The sequence below is a fragment of the Neodiprion fabricii genome, chromosome 1 (assembly GCF_021155785.1).
Source record: "Neodiprion fabricii isolate iyNeoFabr1 chromosome 1, iyNeoFabr1.1, whole genome shotgun sequence".
Classification (NCBI taxonomy): Eukaryota; Metazoa; Arthropoda; class Insecta; order Hymenoptera; family Diprionidae; genus Neodiprion; species Neodiprion fabricii.
The window spans coordinates 40191787-40212904 of record NC_060239.1 but is presented as its reverse complement, the minus strand read 5'-3'; the positions used below and the strand labels follow the sequence as shown (position 1 = coordinate 40212904).

Here is a 21118-nt window from a genome sequence, read left to right as displayed (position 1 = left end):
AATGAATTCGGTTGAGTGGGCAACTTCATCCTGTTAATTTTGTGTTACAGTGATGCGCGCGCATCTTGAAATTCAATTCGGTTGAGTGGGCAACTTCATCCTGTTAATTTTGTGTTACAATTTTGTGTTACAGTGATGCACGCGCATCTTGAAATTTCACTCTCATCAGTTTTTCATAACGCGCCTAAAGAAGTATAACTTCAAAAATGATTGAGATGTTTACTAGCATTCCATGGCGGGCGTGATAATTGTTTTATTTTAACGGAATCCTCAAATGTTTAAGTCAATAAATCCATAAACATCAAGCGAGGGCTCACAACTTTTGAGACAGTTTAAGATCTTGTGGTGATGATCCACCGTTTACACACTTTACACTGAGTTATGAATTGTCAAAAACTTCGATGAGCAGGTTATCTTATCGGTATATATCTATATCTATCACACCCCGGGCCAATAGCGCCCCTAGCGGATAGATGGGAAACAAGACCTTGTGCCTCACTAACGGTGACACCCCCTACCACTCAAAAGTGCCGGAGTTACCAGACTTGTATGTAAGACCGTGGACAGGGCCAGCCCCCTGGCACTCACCATTGCTCGTATACTAAAAAATGGTACGCGTTTTGTCCCCGTTTTTTAGTTCCTCTGCGTGGCGCTAGTAGACTTCTGACACGCTCACTGTCCTCGCTTACCGCGCGCAAGCTTGTTAAACAACTACTAGCGCCACTAGTGGTGGAGATTGGCGGCAGAATCGAGGGACATCTTGCGAACCACTTTTAGCAGCATGTGTCAGGGGTTGGACAAGGCGGCATTAAGGTCATCATGGACTTATGAACGGATCCTCTCCCAGCGGGGCTGAAGCGAAAGACGGAAGGGGAATCAGCGCCGTCAGCCATATTGATGAGCTAAATAGATATAGATTTACATAAGTATGGGTGCTTTTCATTTACTGACTCAGGTTGTCTTGTGTCGCTTTTTCTGGTGAATTCCTCTGCCCAGATTGGTCGGTTACACCAGAAATAGCGACACAAGTCGATTTGAGTCAGTAAATGGAAAGCACTCTAAACAGCTAAATAGATTTACATATGAATATCACGGATATATACCTATAAGCGTTTACGGCTTGCACTTTGATGGATCGTTATGTTTTTGTATAGGTTAGGTAAGAAGGTAGTCAATAATTTTCCACAGCGATGTTTTTAATTGAATAGTGAGTGAGAATAATATACAACATGCCGTATTGTGTAGCTCCTAACTGCAGAAACAGATCTTTTTCAAAACCCAAAAATCAATGTGAGATCGAAGTAGAGAATAAGACTACATTTCACCTGTAAGTATAAGTAACGCTACTGGAACTGTAAATAATGACAATGCTGTGATACCAAGTAATGTATTTGTATCTATATTCATTCAGGTTTGGTTTTTTCTTTGTATACATTTATACTGAGTATTATTCTGGTTCTATGTCAGGTGCTTTGCACCTCTATAGAATGTACGCCGGAATTAAAATTGGATTTAAAAAAAAAGTGCTTACCTGCACAGTTTCTTATACAAAAAATGTTGAATCTGTGTTCGTACATACCTATACAGTTCGAGGAAATAGTTTATGGCAACGGTCTGTCCGAAAAACTTAATACTGCCTAAAGTGAATCGTTTAAACGTGGCGCCCGAAAACTTGGCTCATCAATATGGCCGACGTGCTACCACATGTACTCTCCACAAGAAGGCCACTAATGTTAAAATTAAAAGAAATCTCGTGGAGTTACAAACTACAAAATATTTGTACTTTGTAATGGCTGATTTTAGCGAAGATCTTTTTCAAGTGTTCGAAGAGAGCAGTGAAGATGTGGTTCAGTTTTCTGGGGATGCTACTCCTTTCGAAGAGTCGACAGCAACAGCAAAGTAAGCTGTGATCATAGACGCCTAACCTCAATAGCTAACCACGAAATTACCGATTTTTAGAAAGGAGGAGCAAACCGATCCTAGCATTAAAAGAGATCTTGAGGAAATTGAGGAACCATTTGGAAAAAGACAGAGGACAGATTCCATAACCGAAGACATAAAGTACAGTAACTACTTGTGGCATTCTACTCACTGTGCATATAATTTCCTGGCACGCAAGTTTTCGTGATTATTTTACCTCAAAAATACATTCCTAAGTAACCTATTCTATTTCTGTTTAGCTTGGAAGAGTTGGCAACACGTATAACAATACATACTATAGAAACAATTGAGTCCTGTACCCATGAAGTGGCTGTACCACCTGCGCAGGATTACATTCCTTTGGAAAAGAAATCTTCGCTACCGGCAAAAGAATATAAATTCGTTTTAGATCCATTTCAAAAGGAAGCAATTTTGTGCATCGAAAACAATCAATCAGTACTCGTATCTGCACATACTTCAGCTGGGAAAACTGTCGTAGCTGAGTATGTACTGATAAACAATTCCAAAACAATAAAAACGTCAGAATTGAAAATTCAAATATAATTCCTAAACAGATACGCCATCGCATGTTCCTTGAGAGACAAGCAACGAGTGATATATACTACACCTATAAAAGCCTTGAGCAATCAAAAATATAGAGAATTTTTTGAAGAGTTTAAAGATGTTGGATTGATTACTGGCGATGTCACAATTAATCCTACTGCCAGCGTTCTGATTATGACCACAGAGATTTTGAGAAATATGCTCTACAGAGGTTCTGAGGTAAGTCCCTGCTCTTGAAAATATAAAACTTACAACTGTAGAACGTGCATTGACAGCCTAGAAACAGTATTACTTAAAGTCAGAAGGTATCTGACAATATTAAAATATAGCATATCATTTGTATAAAAATTATTAATTTAGACAACAACTTACAGTTTCAATCTTTTAGTTAATCTATCTATTTTCACTACAGAGTGAACTTTCACTGAACACCAGACATGTCAAATGTTTGATCGTCCCAAATTATTTGCAAAGAATTGAAGTTTCCAAACAATGATTTTGAACGCTATAAACATATTATATTATTGCGTACTTCTCAAAGATCAGTCATTTTGACCGACCTGATAGAATACCTTTGCCTTAATTGTTGGTTGGTCTAGTATTAAATGTATGTATATGATTACCATAACTGAAATTTTTTGAATAGAACCGTAACTTATATTTGCTATTCTCAATTCATCGTCAATTTCAAACTTAATATTTGAGGCTGACAGGAAGATGTTACTTGTACGTTTCCAGTTTTTTAATTCATAGTAATACCGCTACGAATATGTCAGTACAGGTTAACCTTATTTGTCAGCTTGACTGATATTTCGAGTGGCTAGTGTTTTTTTAATGTGATGTCTTGTAATGTGACACAGTGGTATGCCTAAACTAAGTCAACAATTCAGAATCACTGTGCATATTAGTCATAACAGTTTGCTGGGGAAATTGAAATGTAATAAAGTTGAATTAAAGCTGGTTTCCTTTGATGTGGTTCAAATTCGTAACATCCATGTAATAATGTTTTTATAGCAAACATCCTTATTTTACAACTTTTGGATTGTGTTAAATTCAGTTATTCATAATATTTTCATAATATAATATATTATCATAATATAATTCATAACAAGGATAAACATATATTCATATTCATATCTTCATATTGCCAAACAGTGAATTTTGTTTCAACTTTTCGTTTTGTTGACATTGCTAACTTCGATCTCATTTCTTTTGGGCAGTTCGCTGTGTAAATATAAATCAATTTAGTCTTTGGAAAATGTTCTGATGTATTATGAACGAATTACGATTATCAGGTGATGAGGGAGGTTGGTTGGGTTATTTTTGATGAAATACATTATATGCGTGACAAAGAAAGAGGGGTGGTATGGGAAGAAACCTTGATTCTTCTACCTGACAATGTTCACTATGTGTTTCTATCGGCAACCATCCCAAATGCCAGGCAATTTGCTGAATGGGTAGCGCATTTACACAATCAACCTTGCCATGTAGTATATACAGATTATCGTCCAACACCTTTGCAACATTATATATTTCCGGCTGGTGGCGATGGAATTCATTTGGTTAGTATCACTACCTGTGCACAAAATTTGACATTTCTATTTTTTGCTATCAAATTTTCGTTTAAAAAATTTTTTGTCTCACAAATTTTCGGTGAATAGGTTGTCGACGAAAGTGGCGAATTTAAAGAGGAAAATTTCAACAGAGCTATGAATTGTCTGCACCAAGGCGGCGAAGCCTCAAAAGGGGATCAAAAAGGTCGAAGAGGCGGAATGCGCTCTAATGCTGGTCAAACCAATATTTTTAAAATTGTCAAGATGATTATGGAGAGAAACTTTGCCCCAGTTATAAGTTTCAGTTTCTCAAAGAAGGACTGCGAAATTTATGCCATGCAGATGGCAAAGTTGGATTTCAACACCATAGATGAAAAGAGATTGGTTGATGAAGTATTCAACAACGCAATGGATGTACTCAACGAGGAAGACAGACGTCTACCTCAAGTAGAAAATGTGCTTCCGTTACTTAGGCGTGGCATAGGAATCCATCACGGTGGCCTTTTACCAATATTGAAGGAAACCATTGAAATACTGTTTGCCGAAGGGTTAATCAAAGCTTTATTTGCAACTGAAACATTTGCCATGGGCCTTAATATGCCAGCAAGAACTGTACTGTTCACTGCACCAAGAAAATTTGATGGTAAAGATTTTCGATGGATAACCTCGGGTGAATATATTCAGATGTCTGGTAGGGCCGGTAGACGAGGACTGGACGAGAAAGGAATCGTCATTTTAATGATAGATGAAAAAGTAAGCCCAGCTGTCGGCAGAGACATTGTTAAAGGAAAACCTGATCCGATCAACTCGGCGTTTCACTTGACGTACAATATGGTCCTTAACTTGTTGAGAGTAGAGGAAATAAATCCAGAGTATATGCTGGAGAGAAGTTTCTTTCAGTTTCAAAATCAAGCAAATATACCAGAGTTATACAATAGTAAGTATGCGAATTGCTATTACAATTTTTCAACGAATGTAGTAATGTTTTTTCTACATCGAAAGAAGAAATTTGAGTTTAAAAGACTATTCTCAACAGCCGGAGAAGTATTGCATGTCCAACAGTTTCGAGTCGTTGGTAACAGTATTTAGGTACTACCAATACATGTTCTCTTTTCTTTATGTTAAATATGTATATTGCATACCCGAATTAAGGTGGTTTCTTAATTTTAGGTTTTACTAACCAAATACTGTGATATGTTTCAGAGGTTAAAAATTTGCAACAACTACACGATTCTATAGTGATCGATAAGGTTGTCCAGGTTTCATCATATCATCAGATCAGGGATCAACTAGACAAGCTAGGAAATGAATTTCGGATGTATCTAACGAAACCCGAATACCTTATTCCATTCTTACAACCTGGTAGATTGGTGAAGGTACTCAAATTTTCCATTTTTTTTTTCCATGCCAGTTATTTGTAGTTGGCTAATACAATTTACGAAGCACTGCGATTTTGAATTCCATGCTACTTCAATGTGCACAGTAATACGTTATCTTTAATGTTTTTTTCATGCGAGTGTCCTTTAAAAACAGTATGCTTGTGTGAGCACAAAACGAAGAATGTTATTAAAAATCGACTCTGATTAATTTCCTGATAATGAGGCTGTAGAGCCCAGCCAGTTTTATATTGCGGCAAAGTACTAAGCATCTACATTAAAAATTTAAGCTCTTGGTCACTCCTTACTATACATATAAAATTTTTGAGTGCCTCATGTTTCCTGAAGCCCACATGAGCCGTTGCTACTTACTTGCTGCTCGTTTGCTATCTGATCTTTGTGTAAGAGAAACTCGCTTATTAAGGCTTCAGTTAAAATCAAGTGTCTTGACTTGCACACTTAGGTTCCCTTTGAGTCATGAGAAATGACCAAGCATGTTTAACATCAACACTTGCATGCAAGATTCAATTCGTCTCTTTATTGATACATATGACGCGTCCAGTACATATAAGTATGCAGTCTCACGAACAGTGGAGAGTCGGTAATAGTCATGTGATTACGATAGGTACTTGTAAGGAAATGTCAAATCCCAATCGGAAATTAGTTAGAAAGAAAATAGTCGGAGTCCACTGCAGTCTCCCATAACTTATTTATCAATTACCAACTGTTACATCTAAAAATCACTACTTAACAATGCGACATATTATCCTAAATGTTTTGTATAATATGTACTTGTAAATAATTTCGGTAGGTTAAAAATGAGACTGCAGAATTTGATTGGGGTATCATTGTTAATTTCAAAAAGAAGAGTCCAAACAATCCAATGAAAGATAAGACTGTAATCATTGTGGACATTCTGCTTCACATATCCAGTCAGTCTACTGAAGGAAATCCACTTCCATGTAAGGATGGTGATGAGGGAGATATGGAAGTTGTACCAGTATTACATTCATTAATCTCACAAGTCAGTTCACTACGGGTATTTTATCCAAAAGACCTAAGACCTGCCGATAACAGAAAGAGTGTATTGAAAACTATTCAAGAAGTTGAAAAGCGATTTCCGGATGGTCCACCGTTATTAAATCCAATAACTGATATGCATATCGTAGATCCAGGTTTCAAGGATGTCATTAAAAAAATTGAAACCCTGGAGGAAAGACTATTTGCCCATCCATTGCATAAGGTAACAAGTCGCCAATCACTTGTGGGCTATACTCTGATTCATCAGACTTATTATGTAGACGTTATTTTTTTATTCTGCAGGATCCTGAATTACCAGATCTATCCCAACGATTTTTGCACAAAGAAAAGATTGGCGAAGATCTAAAACAAGCAAAAATCGATCTCAAACGCGCCAAGTCCGTATTGCAGATGGATGAACTGAAATGTAGAAAGAGAGTCTTACGCAGGATGGCTTATTGCACAGCAGCTGATGTTATCGAGTTGAAAGGTCGGGTGGCTTGTGAATTAAATGGCGCTGATGAATTGTTGATGACTGAGATGATTTTTAACGGGTTGTTCAACGCATTGAGCGTACCACAAATGGTGGCTTTAGTTAGTTGCTTTGTTTGCGACGAGAAGAGTAATGAAATGCCTAAAAGCACAGAAGAGCTAAGCGGGCCCCTAAGACAGATGCAGGATTTGGCTAGGCGAATAGCTAAGGTAACCACCGATGCTAAACTGGAGATAGATGAAGAAGCATACGTGGAGAAATTTAAACCATATCTAATGGATGTTGTGTACGCGTGGTGTAAAGGTGCCAATTTCTTACAAATCTGCAAAATGACTGATATATTTGAAGGTGGGTATTCTAATTGTCAATAATACAGTGAAGATTTTGGACTAATCACTGCAATATCTATTGAAACAGTGGTGAAATATTTATGCAGCGCGAATGGAATGTTTGTGGTCATTCATGGCCAGCATGTGCACTATTTCCAACTTTTCATTTGTTTCAGTAGTTTCTAGGGTATCGTAAGAAACACTGTTCATGCAGCTTTAGATATAATAGAATTTAATATTAGTTTGCTAGTGAGTGTTCGAATATCAAAATGATAGATATAACAGAGTTTAATCAAATTCAAATATCTTCATGTAGAAAGAACAAAAGTTTCATTTTCATGTGGGTGCAGTTAGTTTTGAGAACGAGAGTTTAGTGGCTTTAAGATCGCATATTCTTGGTTATTTTTTGCTTTCATACTTGACAACAGCCAGGATGTTGAAATGCAAGATTGTATGAAAATTCATGTTCAGTATGGCTACTAACGCGTTTCTCTAAGGATTACTTTAGATATTGACTTCTGTCAACTACGTTTTTAGAGGCAAAGTGTTCAGTTTGAAAGGTAGAAATTTAGATATATTTTAGGGAAGTGTCATTGGATATGCAGTTTAGAGTGCAAGTCCAGAAGGTAGACTGCAAGATCACGAGACGCATGTACGAGATGGGTGGTAGAGCGCGTCACCGTACAGAGGCTATTTGCTCTATGAGTGGACAAAAACAGTTTTTTTTTTCTCTGGTGAAAAAATGATTCAACAATTCTCAACGCGCACGTCATTTGTTGAGAAATAGCATGTTTTGTTCATTTTCATCATGCGACCAAAATCGCCTATTTTTACATTTTAGTTGCAAAAAAAAAAACTTATACTTTTTCCTTCAAAATAATGTAAATTGATATGAAATTATTTTCGGAATACGAAATTTTGCTTTTCCTTAGATTCGTTTCCTTTCATATCCACGACTTGAGCGCATGCCCTATTTACTCCCCACTTAAAATATGAAAAGCATAGCTAAAATCATAGTTTTCCTGAATTAATATACAGTTTAAATTATATAAAAATTAATTATGACTAACTGTCATTTCTTTATTCGAGCAATTACTGTGAAGATGAAATTTTTTCAAAATCGAAAGCTTTCACAATGGTGATTGGTTATGGCTGGATCAAAATGTTCAGCTATGCTACACAATATGTAGAAACAAAAACCGAGTAGCTATGTTAAACGTACACACGCATCCGTGGAAGCTTCCGCATGTTTATAAGAATGAGAATACCTTGAGATTCGTGTGCTTCATGTGCTACACTTATTCACATCACAACAATAGATTAACATGTTATTTTTTCCAGGGTCTATAATAAGATGTATGCGTCGGTTAGAGGAGATTCTGAGACAACTCTGTCAAGCAGCAAAAAATATCGGAAACTCGGATTTGGAAAATAAATTCAGTGAAGGCATAAAGGTGATAAAACGAGACATTGTTTTCGCTGCCTCCTTGTACTTGTGAAATAATATTGTCTATAATTAAAACGTTGACGAGTTGTCAGAGCAATGAAAAAATTGGAGAGAAACTGACATAGAATTGTAAACGGAATGGAAAATAGAAAGAATATACGACTATTACCCTGGGGTGCATTCTGAAGGAATGTCTGGATCTATTTTTATCGGTTACCTGCCAAACTCTTGATGATAACGATGGAGACAATACCATTCACAATCAGCAAAATTCAGCATTTGTGACGATCTAGTCCTGGAAATGTGTGGGATGTTTTATGTTATGCTAACGGTTTATCTATTTGTATGAACCGTACATGCAACTGAATTATGTTTAATTATAAATTGGAATACTTCATTTAAGCATTATGGAATTATCATTAAGAAGGAAACAGAACTTCTTCTCCAAACCGTTCAGTAACCACATTCTACCAAGGAGAACCAGGCTAATGGGAGTTAGTGTATCAACAAAATTGAATGGTACACTACCGACAATTCAAAAAGTAGCCAGTATATATAATTATAATTTCGTGACCATGGTATGGTTAGATTAATTTCATTCGATTGAAATGAATCTATATGTATATACACGTGTATGTACGTATGTATATATGAATTTTTTATAATTTTTTGTAGAAACTGGTAGTTTTTTTTTTCCCCCCAACTAGTCACATGGGTCTGAAATAGTAATTATCTTTCGTAGAAAATCATTTTTTCATAAATTATTATTTCGTGTAGTATTCTTAGAATTTCGTTAAAAAGTACAAATTTTTATGAAACTCCATCAATTCTCATAAAAGAGTATGAATTTCTAAGAAAAATTGTAATCAGATTCTAATGATCGGCAATTTTAGAATTTCATTTAGATGGATAAGATTACGAATCTGTAAAAGAGAGTATGCAATACTCTTCTCAAACCACCGCTACTTGTCGTATCTCGCTCATTGTCAGAAGGAAAACTTATTGCGGCAGGATAAACCTGTAAAGCAGAATTTGGGTCTTCATTTGAAGATTGATCTTCTCATGTATTGTGTATGATCTAGACGGATTTAGAGAATCTATCGTATATTCATGAACTGACCTTGACTCAATACGCTAGTCTTATAAAAAACATTTGTTACTGTTCTAAACCAGGAATTTTTACCCATTTCAACATTTGATAGAAGGAAAACGATCGAGTAAATGCGAGCCATTTTACACTTATCTGTCACATGCAACGAAAACGTATGAAGAATTACAAAAAATTTTATGCCAAAACTACGAAAAGGTTCGAATTCTTTTACATAATCGTAAAATAAAATTCGTGGTTCGGCGTAGAAATTATTTCCATCAGGCTAACGAAATTGAATTTTAATCCTGGGGACTGGCACCCTCAGTGTCGACTGTTTTCATTCGTGTTACCCACCACTGTGTGTCACTGTGCGACTGTCCGGTAGTAGAACGTTACTTCTGTCTCTGTTGCACGTGGTACCTATGGCTGGATTTTCAAGGGCGTCAAATTGATGCGGCAGCGCTACGCCGTCGGCAGCAAAAAGATACCCCCAACAATGGGCACCGACAAAATTCAGTGATTAAAACTGATCAAAACGACGTGATTGAGTCAGTGGTTGTCAGTTGCATTTTTATCGTAAGAATAAAAAAATCTGGGATTGTTAATTGGAAGTCTTACAATCCCAATATTACAACGCCAGCATAGCGGCCACGAGATGAGATAGGTTCTTGCACAGCCATCTGTAAGAGCCAATCGCGTCCCGCGCCCCATGGAAGCCTTCTTGGATTTTCAACCAATCGCATTCGAGATCATTTTGCGCACATTTTAAAGTGTGAAAATCTCCACATGGTATGTGCACGGTATAGGTGTAGACTCCACTTTGTACATTTTCGAGATGGCTTTCATTGGGCTCAGAATCAAATATGGTCTGCTCAAAATGGGACGAAAATGTGCCCACCGAAAGAACATACCCCTCCCATCATGACGGTAATGTCCTACGATGCTAAATTAGTCAGTTATCCGTCCCCTCGCGCACCTAGCTGCGCTGAACCCGCTGAGCCAAGAGCTTCGAAAGGTGCCGCTTAGCCGGCTGTCTATAGCAATCTTCAGCAACCGTTTAGTTAACGACGTTGCTTCGAGAAAGGAGATATACAGACTGCCTATTTATAACCTCTATTTATTGGTATGGGTCCGGTGGGATTGAATATATTGCGAATTTATCTGCAACAACGTATTTCTTTATTTCTGCATCAAATGAAAATGTATTTGAGTTTCTTTTTTTTCAGAATTGTGCATAGAACGGGACTTTTGAGCCCATTTTCGCGTTTGAGATACGTGGGTATATGGACGTGGATCTGGATATGTGGATATATATATATATATATACCAATACGTAAACATCGAAATTGACCAGGGCCCCCCCTTAATCACTTGGCGTCACGCTCCAAACCCCCTAGAAAAATCAAAGAGTGTGTAATAAGCATTTTCGACAAGCCATTGGCGCAGCAACCAGGATAATATACCAGAACAATATCGTGTCCCAACCGAATTTTCCACAAGACGAGGAAAAAATATAGGATTCCTTAGTAGGCGTAACTGTAACTTTTTCTTGGTAGATCCACCGTTTTAACAGTAGCGAAGTTAAAATGTATTGCGTTACGCGAAAAATATACATATTGGCCGTCCGCTACCACTTTGGAAACTGTTCAACGATTGCAATGACTAAAATAGTTGGCGTGAATTGGGTATACTTTAGATTGAGCGATTCAAATTTAGCGCTACTATTTGTAATTAAGCATGGCTGGTCCCGCGAGTCTTTGATTCGAAGGTCTCTTACTCGACGGAGTGAAATCGGCAAAGTCACCTCCGCCTGATCCCGTGCACCTCTCGTGCTACCTTGCGCCTCGGCCCAGAGGCACTTTACGTAATACACACGAGGAAGAACGTAGTACAATAGGTATACGCAGGGTTAAATCAATGATGCGGCGGCTGCGCGCCGTAGAAATCGCACATAGCGACGCGGGTCCGGGTACCGGGGCTGCCTGTCGCCCCGTTCCTTTCCTCCAGAAAAATCTACCTTCCGCCACCGTATCACCCCCGCACAGCCCTCAGCCCTCTGTACCCCGTATAGCTGGACCGCGCCCTGCGCCCCGCGACCTGCCGAACGACGACGACGACGACGTAGACCACCGCTACGTATCAGCGTAACGTAGTACGTAGTAAAAGGACTGCGCCAGCGCAAGTCCAAGGTTCGCCTCCAAGATGATTGTGTTTCTCGACCGTGTTTCTCTACGAATAAGGCAAGGGAATGCGTGAATACTCATGGAATTGTATTCTCGAATATATCGTGTGGTAACGGAGGCACGTGAAACCGATATTATACGGGACGGGAATCGTCAGTTTTTGCTTAAACGAACAAGAAGTGTCACCGGGAGCTGTTTGTCGCCGAAGTCAACGTCACATCCGAATTAATCGCCTAAGGAAACGAAAAATTTACCCGAATAACGTTCGATGTCGTTGAGAATTTTTTAAACTGTTTAGTGTGCTTTCGCGTAGCTTAGCCAATTTTCAACAATATTTTCATCGTGACTGAGAGCGATTGATCGCGTGTAATTTATATTCGCAAGGGGAGTGACTTCCATTTGTGTTTCGTTTTTCTTCGCCGATAAAACCCAGATATACGGATTTCCACCCAACGTGCACGGTCCGCGGGCAGCGAAATTCGATGTTTTCAAACGTTGGACTACATACTCGGTTCAACGCTGTTGCGGACAGTTTGAATCTTCATCCGGACCTCACTATATAGCGTTCTTACGGAGTGATAACGAGAGTTCCTGCGGAATCAAAACCAGCTTCGTCTACCCGCCGTGCCCTGAGAGCCCTAGATGTGAAGAGGGCTGGTCGCCGGTCCGATTTCATTATTAAGACAAAAGAAAAGGCAGCACGAGTGAAAACTGGTGTCATAAAGTGCAAAGATTCGAGTGCGACAAATGTGCAATAATAATAAGAATAGTACCACTAATTGTGGTGGAGCACTCTGAAGAAATAAAAATCACAATCGTTGAGCGGTTCGTCAAGGCGGTGTGTCGATATACTCTCGTACGTTGACAAAAATATGTGAACCAAGTCGAGGCATAAGCCCGAGATCCAGTTTCAGCATTTAAATCGAGAACCGGGCAAAAGTGACTAGAAAAATAATAATTATACCTGCTATTGGGATTCGCGACGAAAATAATTGACGATACGTTGAAATAGTTTGTACCGCATGTTTTACAATTCATATTCTTTGGCTTCGACGTGAACGCTATCAATTTCTACCCGGTGTAATATTATTAAATCTCAATCAGTATCGTCTAGTGCCGGATCGGGACAAAATGGCTTTCGCTTGCGTAAAAATTCTGTGTTTTGGTGTAATCCTTCTGCTGAGAGCAGAAACTTCCCGCCAACAAGAAGAAGATATTCCTCACAACGAGTTAGTATACCCTTCACGCAAATCTATCCATATCTATAGGCATAGTTATAGATAACACACACGTGCATGATGCAATTTACACGTAATTCTCGATGACTAGTTGTCTATAGGAATACGGATTACATAACGGTACTAAGGGTTTTGAGGGGGGCGGAGGGGGGGGGGGGTGAAATTTTTGGCAGCGGGGGACAGAAAATTTTCTGCCAAAATTTGTTTGCGTACACACTTTCATCGAAGAAGATGGAAATTTTTTTTCAGGTCACACATACTATCAATCCAAATCTTGTACGAAATAAACTTTTCATTACTTCCGTTTTGGTTATTTCAAAAACGTAAAGCTCGGTATTACTTAAATTTTACTCGAGTCCCCCTCGTTTTTCTGTAGTTGCGCGATATCACCGTACTTTGTATGAAGCGAGGATTGCCCTCCATCGGTGTAATTTAACGTAAATTGTACGTGTCTCTCCCACATCGAACTGGCATTTTTACCTATACGCATAGATATATATATACATAAATAATTGGCCGAAACAAGCGAGTGTAGTACAATAACATCGTTTGCATCGCCATAAAAATTTTCCGATAATTCTACTATTTTTTTACATTTCTTCTACCATCGTCTATCCACCAATTATACATATACCTATATCAACCGATGCATAACTCGATGTACATAGCTGGCACATAAATACGGCGACTTAAAGACGTTAAGTTATATCAATAATATAACATATGAACAATTTGTGCTGGAAAAAAATTGTACAAAAAAAATTATAATAACGGGTAGCGTGTTATGGATGATATTTTAGCTCAAGTTCAAATGCCGCTCTGTAGAGATATCATGTGTGTTCGCATTGCATTCCGGTGTACATTGTGCGCGTTCATCTTAACGCAGTTTGATGTATAGCTAAATATGATATTAATAACTCAATAATTTCCTCTCTACCCTAAATCAATTTTGATTCTGAGATTTGGTACGAATGTAACAATGCGAGACAAATCTTTATATTCGTAAGTTTAAATGAAATCGTAATGCGCTATCGTAGTAAAAACGTGTGAAACGTAATTGACTTAAAAAGGTATAACGCAAATGAGAAAAAAATAACATCGTTGAGTCCAGTATCCAAGAATTATAAGTGACATGTCGGTACCGTGACATCTTACGAAGACCCTCCGTTCATATCATATAACCGTAGATTAATTAACACAAATTTATAGACGATTTATTATTCCATTTACAATTAATCACCGTCCAGTTTGGAAAACACTAAAAGCGAACTAAGAACGAAATTTTAGAACGGGTGGGTTACTAATTGATTATTCTCAGTTTTTGAATTAGACATGTCATCTGTCTTTGCAGCGTCTCAGACGAGTCGTCAACATATCCCCTGACGCAGATTCAATACAAATTTGCAAAGTGAATTGAATTCATGCGGGACTTCTGGTGATCAGTCACTAAAGCCGATTTTACCTACTTTTTGTACACAATGTCACTTTTGGTCACATTTTCCGGATTTTCATACACTTTCTGCTTTTTCTGCCGTTTTTATTCAGAAGACTTGATTAGAGTTCAGAATTAGCCTAATTTAAAATTGCAAATCACAAAAATTCCTCCTCAACTAAACTTAATATTTGTTGCAAGTGGATTTTCTTTTCGAATTTAGGACCAAAGCGCGCAACTTCACAACACGATAGGTATAGGTATAAGGCAATTAAGAGCAAGTTGACATATGCGAAAATTGACGTTACTTTTTTGAGGCCTTTAGACGTAGAGCATCTCTCGTGAAATTTGTACGTCTAAATCGTCAGCATGTTCAATTTCATCTGCTATTTTAAATGATTTTTGGCTGCCAGTCTTTTCGTGTGACTTCTACGGTTTGATTTTCAGTTAATTCGACAGTTTGAAAAGTTCTGATTTTGTGACGAACATCGAGACACTATATTGCGAGGTCTCAAAACTTTTGTTACTTTCTGTAATAAATAATACGTCTCACTTTTTTCTCACTGTCAGTGTGGAAGAACGTAAATACACTCGTGAAAAAAATTAACGTGCCCCTTCCCTCCCGCTTTTGCTGTAGAAAGATCCAACTTTGAAACGCAGAAACCTTGCGTAAAATGCAAGGAGAAAGTTGAATCGAAAACGATTTTAAAACTGCAAATCTTGGCTTCAAGTTCCATCACATTTAGTCTATATGCATTTTTTGTAGAGTAATTCTATTTTAAAGTCACCCATGCCAAATTTTTAAATTGAACCTTCGACTTTGCACCGTTAACGCAAACAACAGAACTGTTCTTCAAATTTTCAAGATAGCCCGGAGTTGCAGATTAGCGTTTTCCATTCAAAATCATTTTTTCAATATTGTCTGTGGTGCGAATTGAGGGTCGTTTATGCCCGAGCGGCAGGGAATACAGTGCGACTGGGTTTAACTGGGACGAGGGCTCTTGATTGAGGTGTTGAAAGTGAACATGGGTCTTGTAAGTGAAATAGGACTTGGTGACTCATTGATTATAAACGTAGGAATGCGTGGTGACGATCCTAATTAGAGAGTCGCAAAGATTAGCGCATAGATCGAGAGGTAAAGACGAGTCGCACAGTTTAGAAGGTATAAGACGGGAAGTGACTTGGGGTGAGCGGAACGATGCGGGAGTGAGTGCAGAAAGCAGAGTCCATGACCAGAGTTCTGGGAACAAGAGGCTATAGTCGGGTGTGCATAGGGTGCCCTAGGGATTCTTTACAATTAATCTGGCGTAATAATACATATATGTAGCTTCCAGGTGATAGAGACCATGAACGAATTGTGAGTGCGAAATAGCGATGAGCACGTAACATCTGTGATTATTACTCATTCGGTTATCCAATATCAAAACAAATAGTGTACGAAAACTTTGATCATAGGTATAATGAGTGAAAAAAACTTTGGGCAATCTTAATACCGGAAGTAGGGTTTGTACTTCAATATCTCCGGTATTAATGAACGTGGGAAGAATTTTAGAACAGGGCTTTGAAGTAAAACTTTTCTATTCCTCAAGATTGTACGACCGGGAAACATGCTCGGTAGTTTTGTGGAAGCTGTGTCGCGGTGAGTTTAAATCTCGATCGCTGAATTTCAAGAGCCATCTTTGGACAGTTGTCAAATCTGCAGCTGGCATTGCGGATCATTTTCTGTTAAATATTCAGAAAAGCAGCATTGCGAGGTTCAAGCTCGTTTATTTTCAAATTTCCATACAATGATTTTTTGACTTGTTAAGCAGGATCAAAGATTTTGAGAAATTATTTCTTTTGATATTGGATAACTTGGCGAGGAACAATCTCAGACAATATTTAAAAAATCACCTTGAAGGGAGATCTCCAAGCTACTAAACGGTCATGTAGAAAATCTAAAAAGATATACAAATTCGATACGAGGTGCTTAAAGATGGGATTACGCGAGAAAAGAGTCGGGCGAGTCTAACCTTTAGGCGCGGTTCAAGTGAAACTTCGTTGCCATCGATTTGAGATTGTCTTGTGACCGAAGAAGGATAAGTGTCTTTAGAATGTTATAATGAAATATTATATTTAGGACTTCGCATTCCAAATCAACACACTACTAAGATAGGCAGGCATACAATAGATTGGTGCAATTGTACTAAAATTGCTAATGCGATAATTCCAACTAGTCATCTTCAAATTGTATGTTTGAATTTATAACGTAATATCTGCTGCCTCTTCCCGCCTCGTCCGATATGAGAAAAAACATTGCACGAGATTTCAGGTGTAATGCCCCATTACGCAGTCTCTCTATATACAGTGAATTTTAATTAGTTCGAAACAATTTTCACGCGATGACCTTTCCCATCATTATGTCAACCACTTTGAATAAATACATTTTTTCCCTTGGAGGTTTTCCTTTGCAAGTGGTCAGGCATACCTTTATTCATTTTGTAATTTCTGAGTGCAGCTGATGCATAAATATAGAGGGATTTCGTTAAGCTCTTGGTCACTTATTGGATAATCATTTTATATGTATAGGTTGTCCCATGTTCATGTGTGCCGTATACGATGCTGTCCAAAAGACATCACACGGGCTTAGATCGTCTTCGAGGTAGCTCGCAATCAGTCGTTTACGTACGGTCGGATTTAACGGGTACCAGATCTGGGACGCATTCGTACCTATAATAATATTGAATTCAAACTTTTTTCTGCCCAAAGTATACTTTGTACAACTTTTGTTGAAAATAAATTTCGAAGCAGATACGATCCTTCGTGCGTGGGGACTTGGGTAACGTTGTTGCTTAATCGGCTATTGCAGGTATCTTATACCGTCTCCGTCAGCAATCGCCAATGGAAATCGTAAGATTCCGAGTCGTGTGGCTGGTTTTTCAGTTGTATGTAGTACAACGGAATCATCGACATGTGTCTCCTTGTTGTCACCACCAATTTCCGGATAAACGTAAGTGCATGAGCTGCGTCTTTTTTTCATGTAATAGTCGAAATTTGCATAAATTTTTTCGCAAACTGTGCGGCTTAGAAATACGAGTATGTTTGTCATGCGCGTGCATCCTTTGAAGAACACCCATCACGCGAATCCCTGCCGTATCTCTAGAAATAGAGTGTTTCGCAGTTTCTTCTCTCTGTCCTTCTCGCATTTTATAGATGCACGCGGGACTTACGGACAAATCTCTTCCGCCGTGGATAATCTCGCTGCTTGCGAAAGAAGGGCCGGGCAAGGGTCCGAAATCATTTCGGTATTGCCGGCCATTTGTGACCGCGTAACGTGCAAACATCTGCGGATAATTGTGTGCCGTTTACCTACCTATATCTAATCGTATGTGCAAATATGTATGACATTATGACATACGTATATACGCGGCATGTAGGGATGTTACAACCGTTGCCGTTTGTAGGAACTGTATAAGGACCGTGCGTGATGTTTCCGATACAACGCAATTGTATCGGTTGTTTGAGTTTCGAGTTGAAATCGCAGTTACGCGTCGGTATCTCGACTCGAAACTCATAGAGTTTACCCCGGTGGCCGGTATAAAGTAAATAGCGTATCTATTTGGGTATCTACACAGTTGTTATAACGCAAGAGGTGCGCGTACCTTTGTTACGCTGCTAGGTATGTATGTACATCTACAAGTTGTAGGTTCACCTACTGACAGTTGCGTGCCAGCTTTTGCCGATACTCGCAACTCTGATCCTAGGACTTCCAAGAACTCGGAAAACTCCTACGCTTGTAGTACGTGACGTAGAAATACTTGGGCTAAGGGCCATAAGATATTCGATGAGCTAAATGGGCCAAGCGGATAGACATACCTATATTGCCTTAAACAGAATTCGAAACTGCGCGTTTCTTACGAATATCCTTGTAAGTCACGACTTGTGTGAAAATTTTCAATGGCTGAAGACGAATGACGGTTCTTTGGCCTGTAGGAAATAACCGTTGCTAAGAATTAGTCAACGTAATGGCATGATTGCAAAATGTTATTCTCAATACAAGCCAGAGCTACGTGTAAAGTGTTTGTAGACTATATCTTTGGTAGAACCCAAACGCAATTTTTAATTGCCGTACCGTGTCGGTACGCCAAGCTAATAATTCTGTTTTTCCAGAAACACTCTATACGCTCTTCGGTTCCGAAGTGTTCCGCATTCTTCTGAAAGGATACCGAAATTCATATTTCTTTTTTACCAGCGAAATATGAATGACCGAGAGTAATAATAAAATACAGCGTGCAAAGATTTAAATCATTTGCCGGATAGTACATTCGCAAAATGTTATACCAACTTGTCGATGTCTGCGTTCCAGCTAATGATGATTAATATTCTCCTAAATAATATGCACTCGCAGTATTTCACACAGGTTCGTTATTCTGTTATAGAGTCAAGAACTGGGCGCTAAAATTTGGCGTGGATCTTTGGGAGTTTGGTAGACAGGTGACAAAGATGAATGAAATACAACGGGTAAGTTAAAAATCGATTTCGACAACTTCATTTCTACGCCACGCCGACCAGCGTACATATCGTGTATGATTGCAAAAGAGGCGCCCAAGCGATAACTTAAAAGTGTATGGATGTGAAAGACGGTGCGAGTAAAGTAAAATGATTAAAATATTAAGAATATTCATGTAATAAACATTCGGACACACGTGTTGTGTCTCTAACTTCTGGGGCAAGACTATGTTCACAAAAATGTCAATTGATGCAGCATTCTTGTAGGTAGTTTATTTATTTATAACATGCATTTATCTCAAAAACGATATACTCCCCGTCTTTAAATATACAGGGTGCTAGCTTACCTTCGTACCAACATTTGTTACACGTACAGAAGGAAAATTGACAATTGTCGGAAACGAGATTGAGTCAGGTGGGTACCCACCTGTAAACTTCCGCTCAATAACATAGTGCGTAAAATTGAGAAAAATTGAAATCCTTGGTGTAGAAAATCGAGCATTTCGCATGTAGTTGTACTCATATGTACATCTACGTCGTTTTACTGCAATTTTGTGCGAGAAGTTATCCAGAAGGCCTTTTTAACATACTGCAGCTGATTATAATATTCCCACCGTTGTAGTCTCTCCTTGTTTTTGCCTCGATTCTCTTTAAAAATTGCTGACTCTCAGTTCCTGCATGTACAATCATCCAGATGTAGGAGCGCTACCGTGATGAAAAAAAATAAAAAATAAAAAACTCAATTTACTTGACGATCGAGTCCGAACTTTAATTTTTTCCAATTTTTCGTTAGGCTAAAATCGTAAATGTTGTGCATTTGGCTAAATTGTGCTACCAAGACCTTTTATAGACACTTGGCAGTCACAAATTTCGTAACATAAAAATTTGACGTAAAGTTTTAGCAAGTTGCCTGATCGTACCCTTTTAATGATATTCATAACCTGCACCGGTTACCATCTGGGAGCACTTTTTTCAGGGCACGGGGATTACGATTTTTGAGAAAATCGGCAAGCGTCCGGAATGCCATTCTATAAAGAAACAAGATACTAGCAATATGGTTTTGTACGTATTAAACGGACGGTATATGCGTACGTCTGTGGGTCGTTCTAATCATTCTAGCAATTGGATATGCTACTCATATTAAATCGTTGGTCCAAAGACCAAATGAACACTTATATAGATGCTGTTACGAAGGTACCCTCTCACCCTCTACATTTAGAGAAGATGATCTCGGCCCTTAAAAAGCAACGCATGTCATGATTAATTGAATTACTGATCGTGAATTGCTGCGTCAATCACTGCGATTGGAGAAACAGTAAATCTCACAACTTTAAGACGAGTGGGCGTATTTCTAAAACACACACGATTTTATCGGTGAACCTTTACTTACAATTAAACGTTGTTACTTTTCTAACAATATGTAGCCAACAACTAGCGGAGGGGTAACTCGGCGAAAAGGCAGAGTATGCGGTACTTTGCACAGTGCAGATAACAAATGTGCAGGTATACGAAAGAGTACAGCCCGCGATCCGCTATAGGTACAACCGAAGTCCTGTAAAGTGACACTTGCGTTCACGCGTGTAGAAGTTTCTACAGGCATAACGATCCTTGCATAAGAATAGGCCACAGTTGAGCTGAGCTATACGTACGCAGAGCAACCGACGACAACGTCGAATGCAGCGGCCTGGGGAGAGCGGAGGGGTAGTTCGTCATCCGTCATCGTTAGCGGTCTCTCGGCTGTCGGTAGCACGTCTGCGAAGCGCCCCTGTTGTACCACCCTTCCTATACCTGTCGTATCTATCTAGGCACGGGGTAGGGATACACTCGCATGGTGTACCGTCGTCGCGTCGGTACGTACTTCATGCGTTGAAAATTACTTGGAAATAGTAATAATTATGGTTCGTTGCAAATTGTACGTATACGTACAACGCAGGGTTATTAATTAATTATGCATGCATCTATGGGACATTCCATGCGATGCTGTA

General features: G+C 38.7%; 2 protein-coding genes across 3 annotated transcripts in view; both read left to right on the top strand.

Moving 5' to 3' along the window:
• Nucleotides 1-1588: 1588 nt before the first annotated feature.
• LOC124185188 (exosome RNA helicase MTR4) lies at nt 1589-9104 on the top strand. The gene is made up of 10 exons (XM_046575679.1): nt 1589-1899; nt 1960-2061; nt 2181-2423; nt 2496-2703; nt 3780-4046; nt 4146-4974; nt 5241-5413; nt 6225-6656; nt 6737-7274; nt 8597-9104. Exons 1-10 carry the CDS (start codon nt 1604-1606, stop codon nt 8752-8754), a joined length of 3246 nt encoding a protein of 1081 aa, XP_046431635.1. The 5' UTR covers nt 1589-1603; the 3' UTR covers nt 8755-9104.
• A 2656-nt stretch (nt 9105-11760) lies between these two features.
• The window catches only part of LOC124185160 (voltage-dependent calcium channel subunit alpha-2/delta-4), a 29247-nt gene continuing 19889 nt past the window's right edge, over nt 11761-21118 (top strand). For both annotated transcript variants that reach the window (XM_046575636.1, XM_046575628.1), the window contains exons 1-2: nt 11761-13204; nt 19064-19145. In XM_046575636.1, the coding sequence (XP_046431592.1) occupies nt 13107-13204; nt 19064-19145 (180 nt within the window). In that variant the 5' untranslated portion in view covers nt 11761-13106. The remainder of the gene's footprint in view (nt 13205-19063; nt 19146-21118) is intronic.